The sequence below is a fragment of the Arachis ipaensis genome, chromosome B6 (assembly GCF_059453495.1).
Source record: "Arachis ipaensis isolate K30076 ecotype BB chromosome B6, ASM5945349v1, whole genome shotgun sequence".
NCBI lineage: Eukaryota > Viridiplantae > Streptophyta > Magnoliopsida > Fabales > Fabaceae > Arachis > Arachis ipaensis.
The window spans coordinates 104,114,310-104,133,734 of record NC_142441.1 but is presented as its reverse complement, the minus strand read 5'-3'; the positions used below and the strand labels follow the sequence as shown (position 1 = coordinate 104,133,734).

General features: G+C 31.8%; 1 protein-coding gene and 1 pseudogene across 1 annotated transcript; both read right to left on the bottom strand.

The window, feature by feature from the left end:
• Window positions 1-2,362: 2,362 nt before the first annotated feature.
• LOC148562135 (uncharacterized) lies at window positions 2,363-3,103 on the bottom strand (annotated as a pseudogene).
• Window positions 3,104-3,557, bottom strand: LOC148562134 (L10-interacting MYB domain-containing protein-like). Its single transcript, XM_088489643.1, has 2 exons — window positions 3,207-3,557; window positions 3,104-3,133 (listed from the first exon to the last, which is right to left on the bottom strand). Exons 1-2 carry the CDS (start codon window positions 3,555-3,557, stop codon window positions 3,104-3,106), a joined length of 381 nt encoding a protein of 126 aa, XP_088345769.1.
• Window positions 3,558-19,425: the final 15,868 nt, after the last annotated feature.

Genomic DNA, 19,425 nt, shown 5'->3' with positions numbered 1-19,425 from the left:
AGTTGGAGTTATAATTGGCAAGTTCTAAATGGTATATGTTATGAATTCAAACTTGTATTTTGTATTTGCCTAAGTTGGCAATATGATGGATTAAAAATTTGTGCAAATGAAATGAAATGGGATGTTGCTTTTTTAGTGTTGACCTACTTATATGCAAGAAAAAGTCTTACTAAGTTAATAATTGAAGAGTAATACAAGATAATTGAATAAATAACACAGAAATAGTCATTCATTGTTAGGTAATTCCATATATGCTTAAAGCATATATAAGAGTTGAGAGTCATACAACTTCAAAAGAAGACATGATGATGCCAAAACAAAATATAACATACATAGTTAAATTCAGTAAAACTTTACTAACGATCTTGTGGTATTGCATCTTATTGGGTTGAAAATCATACTTGAATTAAATTGGTTATCTAAACATAAGATAATATTAGATTGCTATAACCATTCAGTCAAGGTCACATCTTAACACCTTTACAACACCCATAGTCTCTACTATTTGTATCTTTACTCAAAAAACTTGTATTGTAATGGGAACAAATAATAAGAATATACGTTGCTCACCACAAATATTGTAAAAACTCGTTTTTCGGCAAAAAAAAATTTAAAAATTCAAAAATTATAAATAAAATAAAAATTCTAACTTCACAGATACTTTTATCTGTTACCCTCTTTAAAATATTCTAGAAATATTCTAAAATTAGGATCATAATTAATACCGGTCTTAGTCAAACCATAATTAATTAGTTTTATGAAAAATCGTAAAACTTGTGAGTAGAAAATTACTACCTTGGTAATTCTCTTTCTAAGGACAATTTTCAATCACTCATTCTTATTCTCTATTCTCATGAATAACTCTTTTCTACCTAATATTTTATACCATGTGATGAAACTCCCTCAAGATAAACCTAAACCTAATTCTCTCTCTCTCTCTCTTCATTGCTGAACTCCCCCCTCTTTCTCTAACATTCCCATTAATTAATTTTTTTACCTTAGAAAAATAACCAAGGTTAATAAGAGATAAGAATGCTCACTATTAAGTGATTACTAGGATAATTAAATTCTATCTTATCTCTTCTCTAATTTCAATAAGTCATACGTTCTCTTTTTTCACCTTTCTTAATTTTCACCTCATATCATATTAAACAAAATTAGTAAGTGAGAGAAGAAAGAAAATAGAGAAAAAGAGAGGAAGAGGCTGAAGCTTTACACTTTGTTTGGATAGAAGATGGAAAATGAAAGGAAAGAAAATGGAAGGAAAGAAAATAAAAGAAAAAGTTAATTTTCTTTTATGTTGTTTGGATGAAGAGAAAATGGATGGAAAGAAAATAGAAGAAAAATTTTCTTGTGTTTGGATGAAAGGAAAAGTAAAAAGAGAGAAAATCATAACCAAGTGAAATTACATTAATATCCTTCTTTATGTTATATATAAATTATAATATACCAATGAATTTAAATTATTTTTTTAATAAAAAATTATCTAAATTATATTTCAAAATCTTCATGTGTTATCTTCATTAACAATAATATTTTTTTAAATTCATTCTTTTCTATTATCTTTTAATGTCATAAATAAAAATATAGTTTGTTCTTTTTAAAAATATATAAATAAATAATCCTGTAAAAGAATAATAAAAACTACTCATACCTTATATCATTAATCTCCTTAAGCATATTTAAAAAAAAGTTTCACTAAATTGTATTTACAAAATAAAATATTATCAAAAGTGGGTAGTATTTCTTTCCAAGTACGTACGACCAAAAATCATATACAATTTTTATAAACATATAACAAAAGCCCAAAAAAGTAATAACCAAAAGAACTCCTAGAGAGTACTATTTTATCACCAGACAACACTTTTCAAAAGGGTAATTCTTCATGGTCAGCGTCATCGCCTACTTCCAAGAAATCAATTCTACATAGCTTGAGCTATCTGCACCCACCTACTTCAAAAAAATAAAGTTTCTCCGAGTCAAAAATATTAACACATGATCGATAGCTACTTGTACTAAGCAGTGTACTTGTTGTTCCCAAACATTTTCAAGTATTATGATTCCTGCACGAGCATATACAACAAAGACCAATTAATTCAAAGATCAGAATTGATGATGATAATCTATTTTATTGATGTCTTTCTATCTAAACAACCAATCAATCTCAAAGTATATATAAATAACGTGATTTTCTACCATGGTTAACATAAATAAAACAGAAAATGATTTCTTCTTTAAATACATCAAGATATACCCATAGTAGATGGCACTCAGAAACACATAATCAATTAATGAAAGCAATAACCTGATATTAATCAGAAATTAAATGCATATAAAAGTTATACCTCTAACGGTTAACGTTTTATGGAAGTACCATATCTCCTAAGCGAACACCAGCAGCTGTCATGAAATGAAAAAGAGCATCCAATCGCATTTCAAGTGGGATCCCAAAAATTTGGCGCTTTTTCTGCTCATTTTCACATAAAAACTGATAACACTGCATTCGAGCTGAACCAATCAGACCCAATTCAGTCAACATATCCCATACATCTGATTTGCTATAAAAGCGAGGCCTACTTTGTTGCATAATAGCTAACCCTTTTTCAGCAATTGCAACTTGTCTTTCAATTAATGACACTTATTTTTTGGCAACCGAAACTTGCCTCTCAGCCACGGAAGCTTGTCTCTCAGCTGATTCAACCTGCCTCTGAGCTACGTCATGTAGCTTGCTAGATAGATAACTACCCTCTTTGACAGCATCGGCCATGGTAGTAATTCCCAAAGCAACTTTCTCATATCGTGCCTCCAAAAAATCATTCATAGGAGACTTACGCTTTGTTCCTCTTGACGTTGAAGTCCCACCTAATTGATTTGGTTGACTATGAGGAGCACTTGGTGAATCTAAATTAGCAGAAAATGTTGGGGTATCATGTCCCATATTAACATCTATGTCAGAAAATCCAGTGTTTTCAAATGAGTCATTCAAATCAATGTGATCTCTATCAAGTTGTTGAAGTCTTTCTCGTGAAGTAGCAGCCCCTTTACCGGTAGCTCTATCAGCTCCGAACAACTCCTTCAAAGTATCATAATGCTTAATTTGCATTTACTTCCATTTTTCTGCATGTGGTTTCTCCTGCATAAAGAAATGTTAAAGTTATTGTGACTAACTTGGTCATTCGTATAAGTAATAAAAAAGTATAAGATACCTTAATAAAGTCTTGCCACACTTCTTCTTCAGCTTCAAACTTTCTAGTAACAGGATTCCATGCAAATCCACTTAAATGATGAAATAAGTCATATGCCTCAGCAAAATGATCTTTCAACGTCTTCATTCTATTCTTAATGTGGTTCTTTGTTATGTGTGGGCCTATTGCTAAGTTCAAAGACTTCACAATATTAGCATATGCTTCAGTTGTCCACGAGCCATCGTGTCTATTACCTTTCAATGCTTCTTCTGCTAATGCATTCAACAGAACTTCATCCATCTCATCAGACCATCTTAAGTTGTCTTTAGAAGGTTGATTAGCTTCTGTTGTTTTGTTTCCTTTATTTGGCATTACTTAACCTGTAAAAAAATCCCTAAAAAAAATCTAATTAAATAATTCTGACTGTAAAATACAGATATTTACATATTCATATAAAGGAAACATATAATCACATAATCACTTATAAAGTTTGATACACATTCCACATTTCAGCTGCAATATTATCTCGTAGCATTGCTGTATATCTATATTCCTCATCACGTTGTTGATTTGATTGTGATCTATCTATGTTGCGTTCTTGTAGCAATTCTCGGTCAACCGCCTCAATTATAGATTGATCAACATCGACACCCATCAAAAAGTTATGCAATATACAACATGCCAAAAAAATGTCTCTCATAGTTTTAAACGAATAATAAGGTTCAGTGTCACCAGCTATAATTGGGAATCTTTTCTTTAGAACTCCGAAACATCTTTCGATGACATTTCGTAATGAAGAATGGTGATGGTTGAATAGTTCTTTCGGATTTTGGGGCTCACGTACTGAATACTCTTTTAGGTGATACCGAACACCTCTATATGGTGTAAGTACCCCAGGCTTTAGCATAAATCCAGCATCGCCTAGATAAAATTTTCCTACAACAGTTATATACACAAATTAAAGTATGACATACTGTCTCTATGAATTTGAATTTATGGAGACAATTTTATAAATTACACTATTACAGACCTTCGGGGATTCGAAGTGGATATTCCCTACTTAGAGCATCTTTTAAAATTCTCGAGTCAGAGGCGGTTCCTTCCCAACCAGACAACACATATGTGAATTTCATATCAAACCCGCAGGCAGCTAACACATTTTGTGTGGGGTGATCTTTTTTTCCGCGAAAACGAGGGGCTTCCATCCTTGGTACCTTCACACGACTATGAGTACCATCTATGGCTCCAATGCAGTCCTTTTTTAGAAAGTATATGGACATATTAACATAACAATTTCATAATTATTTCGTTGACAATTACATAAAATTCACCAAGTAAATCAAAAGATTTAGTACCTTGAAAAATGGATAGAATCGACTATTATGAAATATTTCATAAGGAACATCCTCACTAGACAGTTGCTTGAAGAAGTCTTCCTCTAATGATAGAATAGCATGTAGGACGTTGTGAAAGTGGCGACTAATTGTCTCCCCTGAGCGGTGAAAGAAGAAAGACATGGTCCTAGTTTTTACATTGTGCCCTATAATATGTAGGAATTTAGCTACTTGCTCTTCAACCGTAGATCGAGTTGAATCCTTTACTCTACCAGTTCCTCTTAACTTTTGACACAATAGTTGAAATGCTTCAGGGCTCATACGTATGACATCTCGACATTTGTCAGATTTCAATAACTGTATCATTAACTGAGCACGCCTGTTTTCTCTTTCCAAGTTTTCGTCATTAATTTGCCTAGGTCTATATCGTGATAATAATTCCAAAGTACACAATGCATGCACCATAACACATGTAAGAGATGTGACACAAATATTTTGTCTCTTTTCTAACTCTTCATTAACACGAGTTAAGATTTGTATTGGTTCAGGTTGATATACGTCAGTAGAAGTGACTTGATGTACTTGAATTTCTAAGTCATGTATGACGTTCGTTCTATCTTCTAAATTAGCATCTTCGATATTTTCGTTATCCATCTATGAAAATATAATGTTTAGAATGGACAGATCGATAGTAAAAATAAACAGAAAGTAACATATCTTGTCACATTCTAACAATTCATTTGTTGAAGGAAAAATAAAACGAAACTAAATGCCGAGAAAATATGGTTTCACCTTACGCAATATAAACATACCTTTATGAGACACTTATCTCCAACGCCTAAATGGAAAACTCAATGCCAAAGCTCTCTGCCATAAATAATAAACACACTGTAAAGCACATGGCATATTAATTAATGCATTGATTTATCAACAAAATTAAGTGGACTTAGCTACCAACAACACTTATTAATTTATACGGTAAAAAATAAGTTAACCAACACAGGATTTAGTATAATTTCTGAAAGAATGGGTTCAAGATACGTTGAACAAACGCTTTTTAAGTACACCAATGAAACAAGCACACTATTTTGCTTAGCTATTTAGAAATTAGTAACAACTAAACCATCGACAATTAATAACACATTCTAGCCAGAGACAAGTAAAAAAAGCCATTTAATTTAAAGAACTTTTGTATAATTTGAATTTCATCATAAAAAGAGAGATAAACTAAAATACTCATGATGACATTCAAAATAAATATAAGGTTTAAGCATGTATGTGCTATGCTCTATGTCCATTAATTTTTTTTAATTTCTATCAAAGATCCTAAAGAGAGGAATGTCCAAATATTTTGTACCTATAGTAATGGTCGCTTTTTTTCATGTTATTTTAATACAAAAATTTAAAATAAAACAATCATAAAGATAAGATCTAACCAGTTGAAAAAATGAACATACTTTCACACAATAAATGTTTTTAGTATTAAATTTTTAATCTTTAATTATTTACTGGTTTATCCTATAATTCATTAATTATTTCATTTGCCTCGTTTCAATTTAAAAATTCTTAACCTAAAACAAAACTAAAAACTCAAATAATAAATAACAATTTACAAACAATGTTTAAAGATAAAGGATGATATGTACTTCCATGTAGGTACTCTTAAGTTAGTACCTTCTCTTTGAAGTTCGAACACAAAGCTTGAACCTATGAACTTGAACTTGAAACTAAAAGTGATCTTATTCACAAATGAAATAAAATAAAAAATCCTAACAAAATCTAAGCATTCTATAAACAAAGTTTTTCACTTTCAGTTCAACCACTTTCACTTTCAGCTAATTTATTTTTTTTCCACTATTTGGTTAAAAGAAGTGACCTTTTTTCCCTTGTTATTACAGTTTTTTTTTGCTCTTTCATGATGGGAAATTTGGGACTGGGTGTATTCAATTTTAATCATATTTTATGTCTTTGGGTCATCAAAATTTTTTTTAATTTATGATTTTTTTTACCATTTAGAAAGTTTTGGACTTTTGAATAAACTATAACTATAATATTAGTTCAGTTAATCACTACAATTGGTTGCAAATGAAGCAGGTAATGAAGAAATCAAATCAATTAAAAAGAGGAGAAGAAATAAAAAATAAAATTACGAAATCAAACATGCAGAAATCAATAAAGAAAATAATTCACAATATCATATATATTAATTCAGCTTTTGAATAGAACAACAATACCTAAACGGGGATCACCAACACACAAGCCAGACACTAGGCAGCAGCACCCTCTACTGTCGAACTCTATAGAGTATCCAGATTTCACAGGCCAAACCCTAGCAAGCAAGCATGCATAAAACGGTAGATTTGAGGAACAACAACAAGAAACCAAAGCAAGAGGATCTCAGTTGAAAAAAAAAAGAGCACATACTATTTGCATGATTATTTTCCCAGTTTGTTTTTGAAAAAAGTACAAAATCAAACAAAAAAGAACTCACCTTTGGCTTAAATTTGTAAGGATGAAGAGGAGAAGGAGCTGCCACGATGATGACGAAACTGCCGTGGCTTGTGGAGAATGAAAATGAAGTCGCGATAGCACTGTCTGAGTACAACGATGAGATGCGGTGGAGAAGAGAAGTCTCTCCAAGTTTCAGAAACAGATAGCTTACATTAGGAGTTTTTCTTCGATGTTAACAGTATGGGTAAATTTGTCATTTTACTTTCATTGTAGAGTGGTCATTAATTTTCTTCGCAACTTTGGAAGGAAAAGTTAGATGTGGGTCCCACGCCACTATTTTCCCTTTCCTTCTAATTTCCATTCGCATCCAAACCACGGAAAATAAAGTTTTCTGTCCATTTTCTTTCGTTGCATTTTCTTTCTTTCTGTTTTCTATTAAACCAAAGCAAGCGTTAGTGAGGAAAAGAGAGTGAGTTAGCTTTGTTTCATACAAATTCTACATCACTGGTTTAAGGAGTACTTTTCCATTTCTTCAAGAATCAAGCTTTCTAGTTCATTTCTCCACTCTTTTCTTATCCTTCATCCAAAAAATTCAGCAAGATAAGTGCAAGAATATCCCTAATTTTTTCTTCCTTTTTCGGTTTTGAGAAGCCCTCCATAAGAGACCATGTTGCTCTCTTTTTGATCTAGCTAGCCATTACTAGGAGCCACAAAGAGCATGCATAGGAGACCTCAAATTTAAGCTCAAGATGATTGCAATTCATCCTCTTCATTCTTCTAAGTTTTGGTCGTAACCACCTCAATTCAATTAATTAACAAATTGTCCTTATCTAGGAAATTCTTAGTGTTTAACGTGTTCAAGAGAGTAAATAAATAAAAAAAAAAAAAGATAAGAATTAGGAATAGTTGTTTAATCTCTATGTTTGAAAATTGAAAGTGATGCTTATATTTTCTCTTGAAAAAACTATAATATGTATGCTTGTATGAAGTTTTGATTAAGTGATGAATTGCCTCTTTGTGAATGCAATGTATGCTTTATGTGAAAATTATATTTATGCCTAATGTATGAATGATGACCGAATATGTGATGCACTTGGGATTGAAATTTTATTTCATAAAAGACACCAAAAGTTAATATAAGTCAATATAAAATTTTAAGAAAGATGATTATGAAAAAGAGTAAAAGATGTGTAAAAAAAAAGGGGTCAAAAGAGATCAAAAACACAAAAGTATAACTTTAGGAAAAAAGTATGATGCACCAAACGTGACACTTAGGTAAATTAAAATACTAAGAGGGTAAAAATATAAATAACAAGAATTAGATCTAAAAACATGAATGTAGAAGTCTTAAGGGTAAATATATAATTACATGAAAGAATTGAGTCAAAATTATAATTAAAAAAAAGTGTCGAATCTAATTAAACACTTTAGCAAAAATTAAGAGTAAAAGTGAAATTACAATAATTAATAAGATAAAAATAAAGAATCTAGAAGCCGGAGAACACTTTATGCTAAAAAAAAAATATAAAATTGGCATTACTCTTAAAAATTTTGCTAATGTCGATTTTATCCCCTTTTTAACATAAAGTATTATCTTGTCCCTAAATTCTTTGTCCTTATCTTATTATTAATTATCATAGTTTTACTTTTATCCCTAATATTTGCTAAATTTTTAATTAGACTCAACACTTTTTTTAATTATAATTTTGACCCAATGCTTTCATATAATTATATATTTATCCCTAAGACTTCTACATACATTTTTTTTAGGTCTAATTCTTATTAATTATATTTTTAACTCTTCAATTTTTTAATTTACCTAAGTACCACTTTTGGTGCATCATACTTTTTTTTAGAGCTATACTTTGTGGTTTTAACCTCTTTTAATCCTTTTTCACACATTTTCTACTCTTTATCATAATCATTTTTCTTAAAACTTCATCTTATAACTTATATTAACTTTTGGTATTTTTTATGAAATAAAACTTCATCCCCAAGTGCATCACATATTTGGCCATCATTCATACATTAAGCATAGCCATAATTTTCACATAAAACATACATTGCATTTATAAAGAGGCAGTGCATCACTTAATCAAAACTTCATACAAGCATACACATTATAATTTTTTCAAGAGAAAATATAAGCATCACTTTCAAACATAGAAATCAAACAACTATTCCTAACTTTTATCTTTTTTTTTTATTATTATTCACTCTCTTGAACGTACTAATCACCAAAAATTTTTCAGACAAGGACAATTTGTTAATTAATGGAATTGAGGTGAGTATGGCCGAAACTTAAGGAATAAATGGGATGATTTGCAACCCTCTTGAGCTTGAATTTGAGACCTCCTATGTATGTTCTTTGTGGCTCCTACTGATGGCTAGCTAGATAAAAAAAAAAGAGAATAACATGATTTATGATGAAGGACTTCTCAAAACCAAAAAAAGAAGAGAAAAATTAATTAGGAATGTTCTTGCACTTATGTTACTGAATTTTTTGGATGAAGGGTAAGAAAAGAGTGAAGAGATGAACTAAAAACCTTGATTCTTGAAGAAATGCTGAAGTGCTCCTTGAACTAGCTAGTGATGTGAAATTTATATGAAACAAAGCTAACTCTCTTTTTTTCTTGCTAAGGCTTCGACCTTTTCCTTATTTTTTCTCTATTTTCTTTCTTCTCTCACTTACAAATTTTGTTTAGTGTGATATGAGGTGAAAATTAAGAGAGTAATCAAAAAAGAGATTATATGATTTATTGGAATGAGAGAAGAGATAAGATAGAATTTAATTATTCTAGTCATTACTTAGTGAGCATTTTTATCTCTAATTATCTTTGGTTATTTTTTTCTAAAGCAAAAAATTAATTGAGAGAGAGAGGAAGAGAGAGAGGGAGAGAAAGAATTTTGATATTTAAGAATAGAGAAAAACCCAAATCAGCCTCTGACAATTACCTCGAAAGACAACGAGGTCCCTGACAAAAAAAAAAACCCCAACTCGGCCTCTGACAAAAAAAAAAACCCAATTCGGCCCCTGACAATTACCTCGAAAGGACAACGAGGCCCCTTTGCCAAAAAAAATCAATGTTATTTTTTTTGGTACAGGGGCTAATCAGTCCCAAAAAAATTATCAGGGACTGGATTGGGTGTTTTTTTTTCTTGGGGGCCTTGTTGTCCTTTCGAAATAATTTTCAGGAGCAGAATGGGGTATTCACTCTTAAGAATAATGTACTAGGCTTAGATTTATTTTAAGAAAATTTTATCACATGATAAAATATTGGGTGGACAAGATTTATTCACAAAGATAGAAAATAAGAATGAGGGGATGAAAATTGTCTTTAAAAAGAGAATTACCAAAGTAATAATTTTTTACTCACAAGTTTTACAATTTTCTGTAAAATTAATTAATTAATCCGATTTAATTAAGACTGGTATTAATTATGATTCAGGTTTTAGAATATCTCTAGAATATTTTAGAAAAGGTAATTAAGAGATTAAAATATCTGTGAAGTTGTATTTTTTATTTTATTTATAATTTCTAAATTTTTTTGGGGACAAAAAACGAGTTCTTATATTTTTTATGTATAGTTTTCTGACGATATACTCTAGTTTTTCTAAGAAATTGAATTTGATATAGAATTTGTACCAGCAACCTGTCCAATTTCTTACATACCCGTATCACATGTCTCCTTTAGAGAAGAGTAAGTTGTAATCCCAATTAGAAGAACTTATTGGAAAAAAAAAAAAAAAAAAACTTTATCAATCCTATTGTTTCACCATAGGAGCACTAGGATTATTAGTTAATAAAAAAGACAAATATATATATATATATATATATATATATATATATATATATATATATATATATTATCGCCAATTGAAATAAGTATTTTTTCCCAAGAATTAATTATCATATGGAATAATTACGAAGGGTTAAAATATTTCTTAAAATTGACTTTATATCATAATATCACTAGATTAAGATAGATATACTTAAGATTGTGTTTAGGGTACATTACGATCACTACGAATTGCATGAATTGTATGTTCAAACCTTACTTAACAAGTTTTTGGTAGTTTTATCAATCAATGCCAAATCCACCGATTACAACCGACAAGTGATTACCATATTATTATTTGCAAACCTTTAAAGCCTTTGGTCAAATATTATAGTTCAACCACGATGAACGGCGAGGCTCATACCGAGAAAAATTTTTCTTTTCTGATAAGCTCATATTTTGAAAAGTTGTTAGTCTTTTATTTCAAAGTATTATTAGGACGGCTGCACGTCCAATTAACGTTATTGAAACGAAGTCCTTAATAATTAATGAAAGCCCAAATTAAATTTAATGAGGCAGCAGCTCTTAAGCATGCATGCATGATACTAGAGGAGAGAGATAGGATTTTGTATTTAAAATTGGAAAAAGAGTAATTACAAAGGTATTTATATTTAAAATGGCTTAAAAATCTAAAGAAAACGTTACTTATCTCTAAAAAATGTGCCGCTTTAGTTTGGTATAAGTAAAATATATTTTTTTTAATTTAAAAAAAATGACGTGTACCAAGCACATGACTCCAAATATATAAAATTTATATTTTTTAATAAAATAACAAATTTTAAAGAAAAAATTTGTTGGTAGTCAAATGAGTTCCTCAAATGGAATGAGCCTTAATTTTGTATTAGATTGATCATGAGGAGAGTCGACGTTAGAAACCGTATGAAAAAAGGATTGACTAGTGGTTATTATAATATTCTGAATTTTTTGAAATTAAATAATAAATTATTTATGAATTATTATATTTACAAAAGATGATATTTTCAGAAATTTTTATATTAATTGGATAACTTTTTATTTATGATTTAAAATTTTAGTAATAGAAAAATAATGAGAATTTTATATGCTTCAATTTAAAAAATTAGATTTTGAACCTTATTTTGTAAATAAAAGAAAGTTTATTTGAATATCTCTAATTCTTGAATTAGAATATTTATCTGAAAATAATTTGTAAGTTGATGAATAATTAGTATTTTTATATATAATTATTTTTTTATTAAATTGGTTCTCAATTACTACATTACCACTATTTTTATTAAAAATATACTAGTCCTAATTCTCCAAAATAGAAAACCCTAATTTTGACCAAAATGGCACACACTCCCTCACCCCTTTTTCACTTAAACAGCCGCTATCCCTAACACCCACCCACACAACAGAGAAGAAGAGAGAAAAAGAGGGAAGAGAGGATGGCACAGCGCTAGCGAGGAGCGTCGTTGCTGTTGCCGTCGCGGGAAAGAGGAGACGCACGAGCCAGGGATGCTCCAAGGGAGAGAGATCGATGGAAGGAAGTGCTGAGAAAGAGAGAGAACCGCGCCATGAAGGACGAGCCCGTCACTATCGTGCTCGTCGTCACCGTCCATGAGGAACCGTCGCCATCGCTATGGAAAGCCGAGGAGCGACAGCTTGCGAAGAAAGAGAAACACAATAGAGCTCCACTGCGACTGCTGCCATGGCTGGCGCCCTTCCAGTTGCTGCAGTGGTTGTTACCGCGCCTTTGGTTGCCGGGAGTAGCGCTGACGTTGTAAGACCCATAATTTTTTTAAAATTCTTATTATGAGTCAATTTTAATTTATTTATTCATTAAAGACTTTATTTTCAAAAATTATTTTATTAAAAATAATTAAATCAAGTTTCGATAATTAAATTAAAAATTTTATTTAATTTTATAATTATTGGATAATTTTCTATACTTAAACTATAAAGTTTAGTAGTTGTAAAATAGTAAGAATTTCATATGAATTGATTTAGATAATTGAGATTTTGGAATTTAATATTTTAAATCTTGTTAATAAAGAAAATTAATTATATTATTGTATATTTTAAATTAGAGTACTTGATTGAAGGCCAATTAGTAATTTGATATAAATTAAATTAGATTTCAAATTAATACAACATACCCTAAGTTTATTAAAATTACCAAACTACCTAAAAATTCCCAAATTGAAACCCTAATTTACTTTAACCTAAACCTAACTGAAACACACTCTAATCCTAATTCACCATCGTAATCTTTTTCCCTTTCTCCCTATCCACACACGTGCCAAACACCACCCACATCCCCCATTCTCTTCAATCTTCTCAACGTCACACACACATACATGAGGAGAAGAGAGTGAGACCCGAGAGAGGGCTGAACGGGAAGAGAGGGAAGCTGCTAGCGCCGCCACCGTCCCGTCATTGCCCTGTCACTGTTGTCCGGGCTGTCCTCTTCATCGTTGCCATGGTGCTCGCAGGCGTGGAAGAAATCCGTTGCCGACAGCTTCGTCGCGTCCCCGCCGCCGTCAGCTGTATCATCATCACCGCGTTCTGTTCTGCCGTCACCTTCGCAGAGGACCAAGTCGCGGAGCTATACGCCGCCTCTGCCGCTCGAAACCCCACTGCCGCCGTCGCACGAACCAGAGAAGGAGGAGGAGCCGTTCACGTCGGTTGCTGCGACCTCGCCATCGGGATCCCTACTGTCGCGCACCGCCGTTGTTTGTGGAGTAGTCGCCATCAAGGCCACGTCCAGAGGAGGGAGAAAGAGGCTATCGCGAATCAGAACTGAGGAAAGGGAAAGAACCATTGCGAAAGAGGAGGGGGAGGACGCTCTCTCACTGTGCGCCGTCGTTGCAGAAGCTGACCTCACCGTCGCCGCTGCAATCTCCTCCCCCGGCTGTGGTGGTTTTGGTTCTGTTCTAGCCATGGTTGTCGAGGAATACCGCTGTTGTCGTTGAGGTTTTTCCGTCATCATCAGAACCGCTACGGATGTTACTGTCGCTCTGTTGCCCATGATTTTCCTTTATTACAGTAAGCATCTCTATTCCGAAACCCTCACATCTAGTGTGTATCTACATGTGTTATGTTAAGAATTTGGTGAAATTCTGAGATGTAGGTTACGTAGGGTCGAGTTCTGGGTCTTGTATGTTGAGTTGTATAGTTGTCGCATGCAACACCTAGCTTCTGCGTCGCCATCGGAGCTCTCTGCCACTGTGCGGATCTTTGGGAGTTGTAACCAGAGCTGCTATGGTTCCATTCTCTTGTCCCTTTGGTAAGGTTAATTTAGTTGTACCTTATGCCGCTATAATGTTTCATTAATTAAATATGTCCTAGCTTGCAAAAATGTTCCTTCACCTCCTTGCTCTGAACTCTTTAAGTTACTTTCCTGTTATAGATTATTGAATTTTTAGGCGACGATAATATTTCAGGGTGGAGTTACTGTTGTTGGCTGGTGCCTTTGTAGTTGTTGCCGCTGCGAAATCTAGTTGGAGTTGACGCCGTTGTTTTCGGGCTGAGGGAAAGGAGTTTAATTGACGCGTTGGGTTCGGGTTTCGAATATTCGAGGTAGGGGTTTTCCTTAAAATATATTTTACATTACAGAGTTGTGATAAATAAATATTGATGCAAAGAGATATACTTCTGTGATTATATTTGTCTTGTGGATGTGATGGTTTGTTGGACTAGATTATTGGTTGTTTGATTGCTTGAGTAATGTACGGTTGTTGATAAGAAAATGGGTTTGAAAAGTTAATTACTTGATTATTATGAGAAGTGCTTTTCCTTGGTTTGGAGTTAAAGCGGTTTGAATGTGAGTTGGTCTGATTTTATAAATGATTTAATATTTGAGTTGATTTGATTTTAAAAAGAGTTTTATTGTTAGAATTGGTTTGATTTGAAAATAATTTGATATTGGAACTGGTCCAACTCTGGAAAATGTTTGAGATTTGGAATGGTTGAGAAAATGTTTGGGAAATGTTTGGATGGAACCCAAAAAGGGTGGCAGTGTCCGAGTCTTAGAGGAGATGCTGTCGAAATTTTATAAAATTGGAAGTTTTATTTGAAGTAATTAATTAAAAAAATTTGTTTTTAAATATTAAATGTTTTAAGATTGCTTTATTTATCAAAGAAAGAATTATGTTTTGAATTGGGATTGTTAATGGACGGAATCGAAAGAAGGATGATGAGGATTGATGAGGATTTTCTTTGAAATATGGTTTTTGAATGAATTTGGAAATGAGATTTGGATTGATGAATGATTATGATGTTGAGAATGTTGAGATATGATCTTTGAATTATTCATATGGCTTATAAATTTGAAATATCTGAGACACGAGGTTCCCTGGATTAAGTGCCGTGGCTTGCCACCACGTGTACCAGGTTGAAAACTCGATACTCTGTTGACCCTACGACTTAAGTGTGACCGGGCACTATATAAATTTCCGGGAATGTTACCCCCATTGAGCATATTGATTATTTGAGAAAAGCTATGCATAGACTCTTGGGGATACACGTCGGGGGACAGTCTAAGGACAATTCAGACTTGTCGGATTGGCTGGATAACCGACAGATGAGCCTCATCAGCCATAGGACAGGCATGCATCATATGCATTTATATGCTTTGCTTGGGTTTGAACTTTTTTTGGTTTGCCGAATTGCTAAACTGTTCTTAACTGCTACTTGAACTATTTGCTGTAACTGCTACCTACTTGTGCTTTCCTTGTCTGTCTTGTCTGTGTTTGTCCTGGCGTGCTACATTTGAGAATGAACTTTGGTGCTGAATTAATGATTGTGTTGTTTGATTGCGTGGTTGGTTTCTGATTGAGATTTTCTTATAAGAAAGGAAAGGTTTCGGATTTCTGAAAGATTTAACATTATTTCTTTGAAAAGGTTTTGATCGATTATGTATTGGTTTTTAAAAGATTCATAAGGCAATAATAGTCACTAAGCTTGAAAACAGTTTTCTTATTAAATATCTTCTTATGACTACTTTGAAACTCCGTGGTGAGACCGTGTGGTTAGGTTCTCATCCCTCTACAGCTTTACCTTTTCAGGAACCGGATGAAGAAGCATTAAGAGAAGTTATACTGCGTTTGGTTTATATGTTGTTGTATTAATTAGATTATTTTATTTTCCTTCGTCTTTGTTATTACAAGTCTGTAAGAGGGATAGGAGTTGTATGTTTTATATGTTTATTATATTATGAGATATTATGTAAGGAGTCTTGTATATGAATCTATGCCTGCTTGTATTTTTCTTAAGATAAAGTATTTATTTCCGGTTTTCAAAGAAATCAGCGATATAGTATCGAGTCACATGCTCCAATTTTAATATTTAGTATGTAAAGTAGTCGTAATACTTCTTGCTATCAGAGTAGCGCAGCCGGAAGCGTGATTTCTGATAGTGAGGGTGTTACATTATGGTATCAGAGCGGTCTTTCCTGTAGAGCCTGAGGAATGGATCGACTATACTTCAATTGCATATTCTGAGTGTCTGTCATGTAATAGGTCTTGTTCAGATAACAAGAATTAGAGCTTTATACACATGACGGTCTATTGATTAATGCCATTAGTCTTGCATTGCATAATTCCTGGTATTAAGTTTGGCCGGCTTAAGACTAGTGAATTATATATATGTAAGCATTAATGGGTTATCATAGACGATATGCGAGTCATAGATAACGCGAGTCGTGGATTTTGGAAACGTTAGAAATTGAGCTCTAGAGATTAGTTCCGTTTCAACATATAATCTTTATTCGTGCTTGACATTATCTTTTTCTTTATCAATTATATTGGAATCCCTAGTTTTTTATTTTTTTCTTGGAATGTGATTTGGATATTTTTCTACTATATCTTGTCATTCATATATATCTTTTCTTGATTATGTTCCTAATTGTTGCTTGAATCTTTAAAGAACATTCAATTTTGATACTATTCATAAATTTAGTATTTTTTTTATTTGATCTCCAATTAGTTTTGGTGCAATGCATAATCCTTGATTCCTAAATCATTTGAAATCTTAAGGGTCGCGATTCGTAGTAAACTGATTATGCGATTTAGTTCTCCTGTTTCGTGTTCTGTAACTATTGTATGTCCTGCTCGGATTACAATCTTTGGTTTTGTGTTTCTTTGTAAAAATGATAAAAGCTGACCTTGTTTTGATAAAATGTATAAATTATAGTAGTTTTCTTCTATATCTTTTATCTTGGAATCTTTTTTAAAAAAAAGTTCCATTTTGGTTCTTTTTTTGTTTAATTCTGATTATAACCATTATTTGAATTCTGAATACGACAACCTTTGATTTTGTAAGTACTTTCCTATAAAAAAAAATAATAAATAAATAATTTCTTTATATAGTTACAACATGCTTCTATTTAAGAGTACTACTTAGTCTTTATTTATCTTTACAAGAGTACTTTACTTTAGATTTTCTTATTTGAACATAATTTAATCCTTTTGTAATATTATCCCAAATTTTTGTGCATATATATATTTACTTAACTATGTATCTACGAACTCTTCAAACTTTCTAAAGCAAGATTTCTATTTTTATTTCAGTTAATTTTCATTTAATAAACTTCACACAAATCATTTTAATTTGAATTTGATCTCGTATAACATAATATTTACCTTTGTTTAATTTTTTTTGAAAAATATTGTATTTATATACTTTCATTACACAAATCATACATTATGCTCAAGTTCGACTTGAAATTGTTTTAATATGACATAATATTCATGTTTTTACTAATTCTTTTGAATTTTGTAAATAATTGTCCTGTTCTCTTTTAGTATTTCTATTGAAGTTCTTTGAAATCGAAATTCTTTCCTATTTGTATTTCAATTCTTTCTTCTGACATACTTCACGACTTTTGACCATTCTAGTTTGTTGGTGACTAGAATCATTCCTTCATATTTATGTGAACTTTGTACTTCTCTAATTTGGTTTCAGTTTGTTTTGATCTAATTTACCATTACCCTTCTCTTGTTTTCTTTGGAGTTCCTAGATTCAATATTTCCTGTTAGGATGCGCAATAACTCTTTCTGCAACATTTTCTTATGTCTATACATTGTTGCTTAGTTGTAATCCTACACCTCCTTCCAAATTCATATGAATCTTATCCTTGTCGCTTATTCTTCTCTTCCTATGATTTGTATCTCTTTGAACATACTTAATGCACCTTAATATTATTGAATATCCTTATAAGGTGTGATTTCTAGTATATTCTTAGATTATTTTAAACTTTTTTTTAAAACCTTTTTAAGCAAGGTTTGATTTATTTTTATGCAAGGTTGTTCTTGACTTTGCATTCCTTTACTTGGGCAGTGCCTCTCTTTGCTGTAACTTGAATTTGTTTTGGAGCGACACAACTATCTCTTGAAATTTTAATAAAATCACTTTTAACTTAGCTTACACTCCCTTACTTTGAAAATTTTTGTATGTGATTTAAATCTGTTTCATTGTAATGCATCTTCTTTTCCTTTTATAAGCAAAACTTTATTTCGAGTTTCCTTCCAACAAGATCATAATTTTAATGCATGCTTAACATAAAAAACGAGAAAAAATAGAATTTTTCTCTTAGCCAAATTAGTCTCTCCTTTTTCAAATTTTATGTAATCTGTTTCAACTTGAATTTATATTGAAATAATGTTACATTCATACTTTTATTATTCTGTTGGAATATGTTTGTTACTTATCTTTTTTTGGTAAAACGTGAAATGATCTTCCCTTAAGATTTCCATTCTTCAAGAACAATGTATTCAGAAATATTTTTAAATCTAACTCGAGTTCTGAGAGCTTTGCCTTTAGTTTTGGATATTCTCCTTTTGTAAACCTCATATTTACTTGACTTCGCTTGAATTTGTTTCAAAATACTGCATTATTTTTCATCTTATTGGTCTTATCAAATTCCTTCAATTCAAGAGTTACCCTTAAAGTTATCAATTGATTCTCTTTCCAGCAGTCTTTATTGCTTATTCATCATTGTCTACTTGTGATTTCCACAACGATTTCAAATTCTCGCGAACATGGTCCTTGTCACTGTTCTTTCTTTTCTATGGTCTATTATCCTTCTGATTATACTCAAGATTAGTTTTGGTGTCTTGTGCGACCGTTAGACTTAGTAAATGACAGATTAGTCCTTTAGGACACGTTTGGTGAACGCAGAAGGTGAAATTTGTAAACAAACGACGTAGCAAAGATTGTGGAATCTTGTTTCATGTGAAAGAGTTTTATTGATGTTAAGTTTGTGACTACTAAGATTTGCAAAGTATTTGATGAGGTTGAGAACCCTCGGATGAATTGATTGATGAAGTACGATTGAGAATGGTGGAGATAAGTTATGTTGAAATTTGAATAGTTAAATCTCTGAAGTCGGTGCGAGATCAGTGTTGAGAACGTTAGTCACGTTGTTTCAATACCAGTATGCTTTGTGATCTTTTGCACCAAGCTTCTTTTGTAGCTTCTATTTCGCATCACACCTACATCCTTATATCCTCATACCATATAAAAATCTTGGTATATGAAACTGTATGTATATATATGCTGCAATCTTTTATTTTTCTTAAAATGTGTTTGAAAATAAAGTGATATAAAGTCTCTTTCATTTTGTATCAATTTTCGAGGATGAAAATTCTTATAAGG

Bases quoted from the DNA above. Each gene is read 5' to 3' on its own strand.
- LOC148562134 (XM_088489643.1), bottom strand. From the start codon at position 3,557: ATGCCAAATAAAGGAAACAAAACAACAGAAGCTAATCAACCTTCTAAA. The intron at 3,134-3,206 runs GTATCTTATACT...TTCTTTATGCAG, and splicing joins TGTGGCAAGACTTTATTAAG to GAGAAACCACATGCAGAAAA.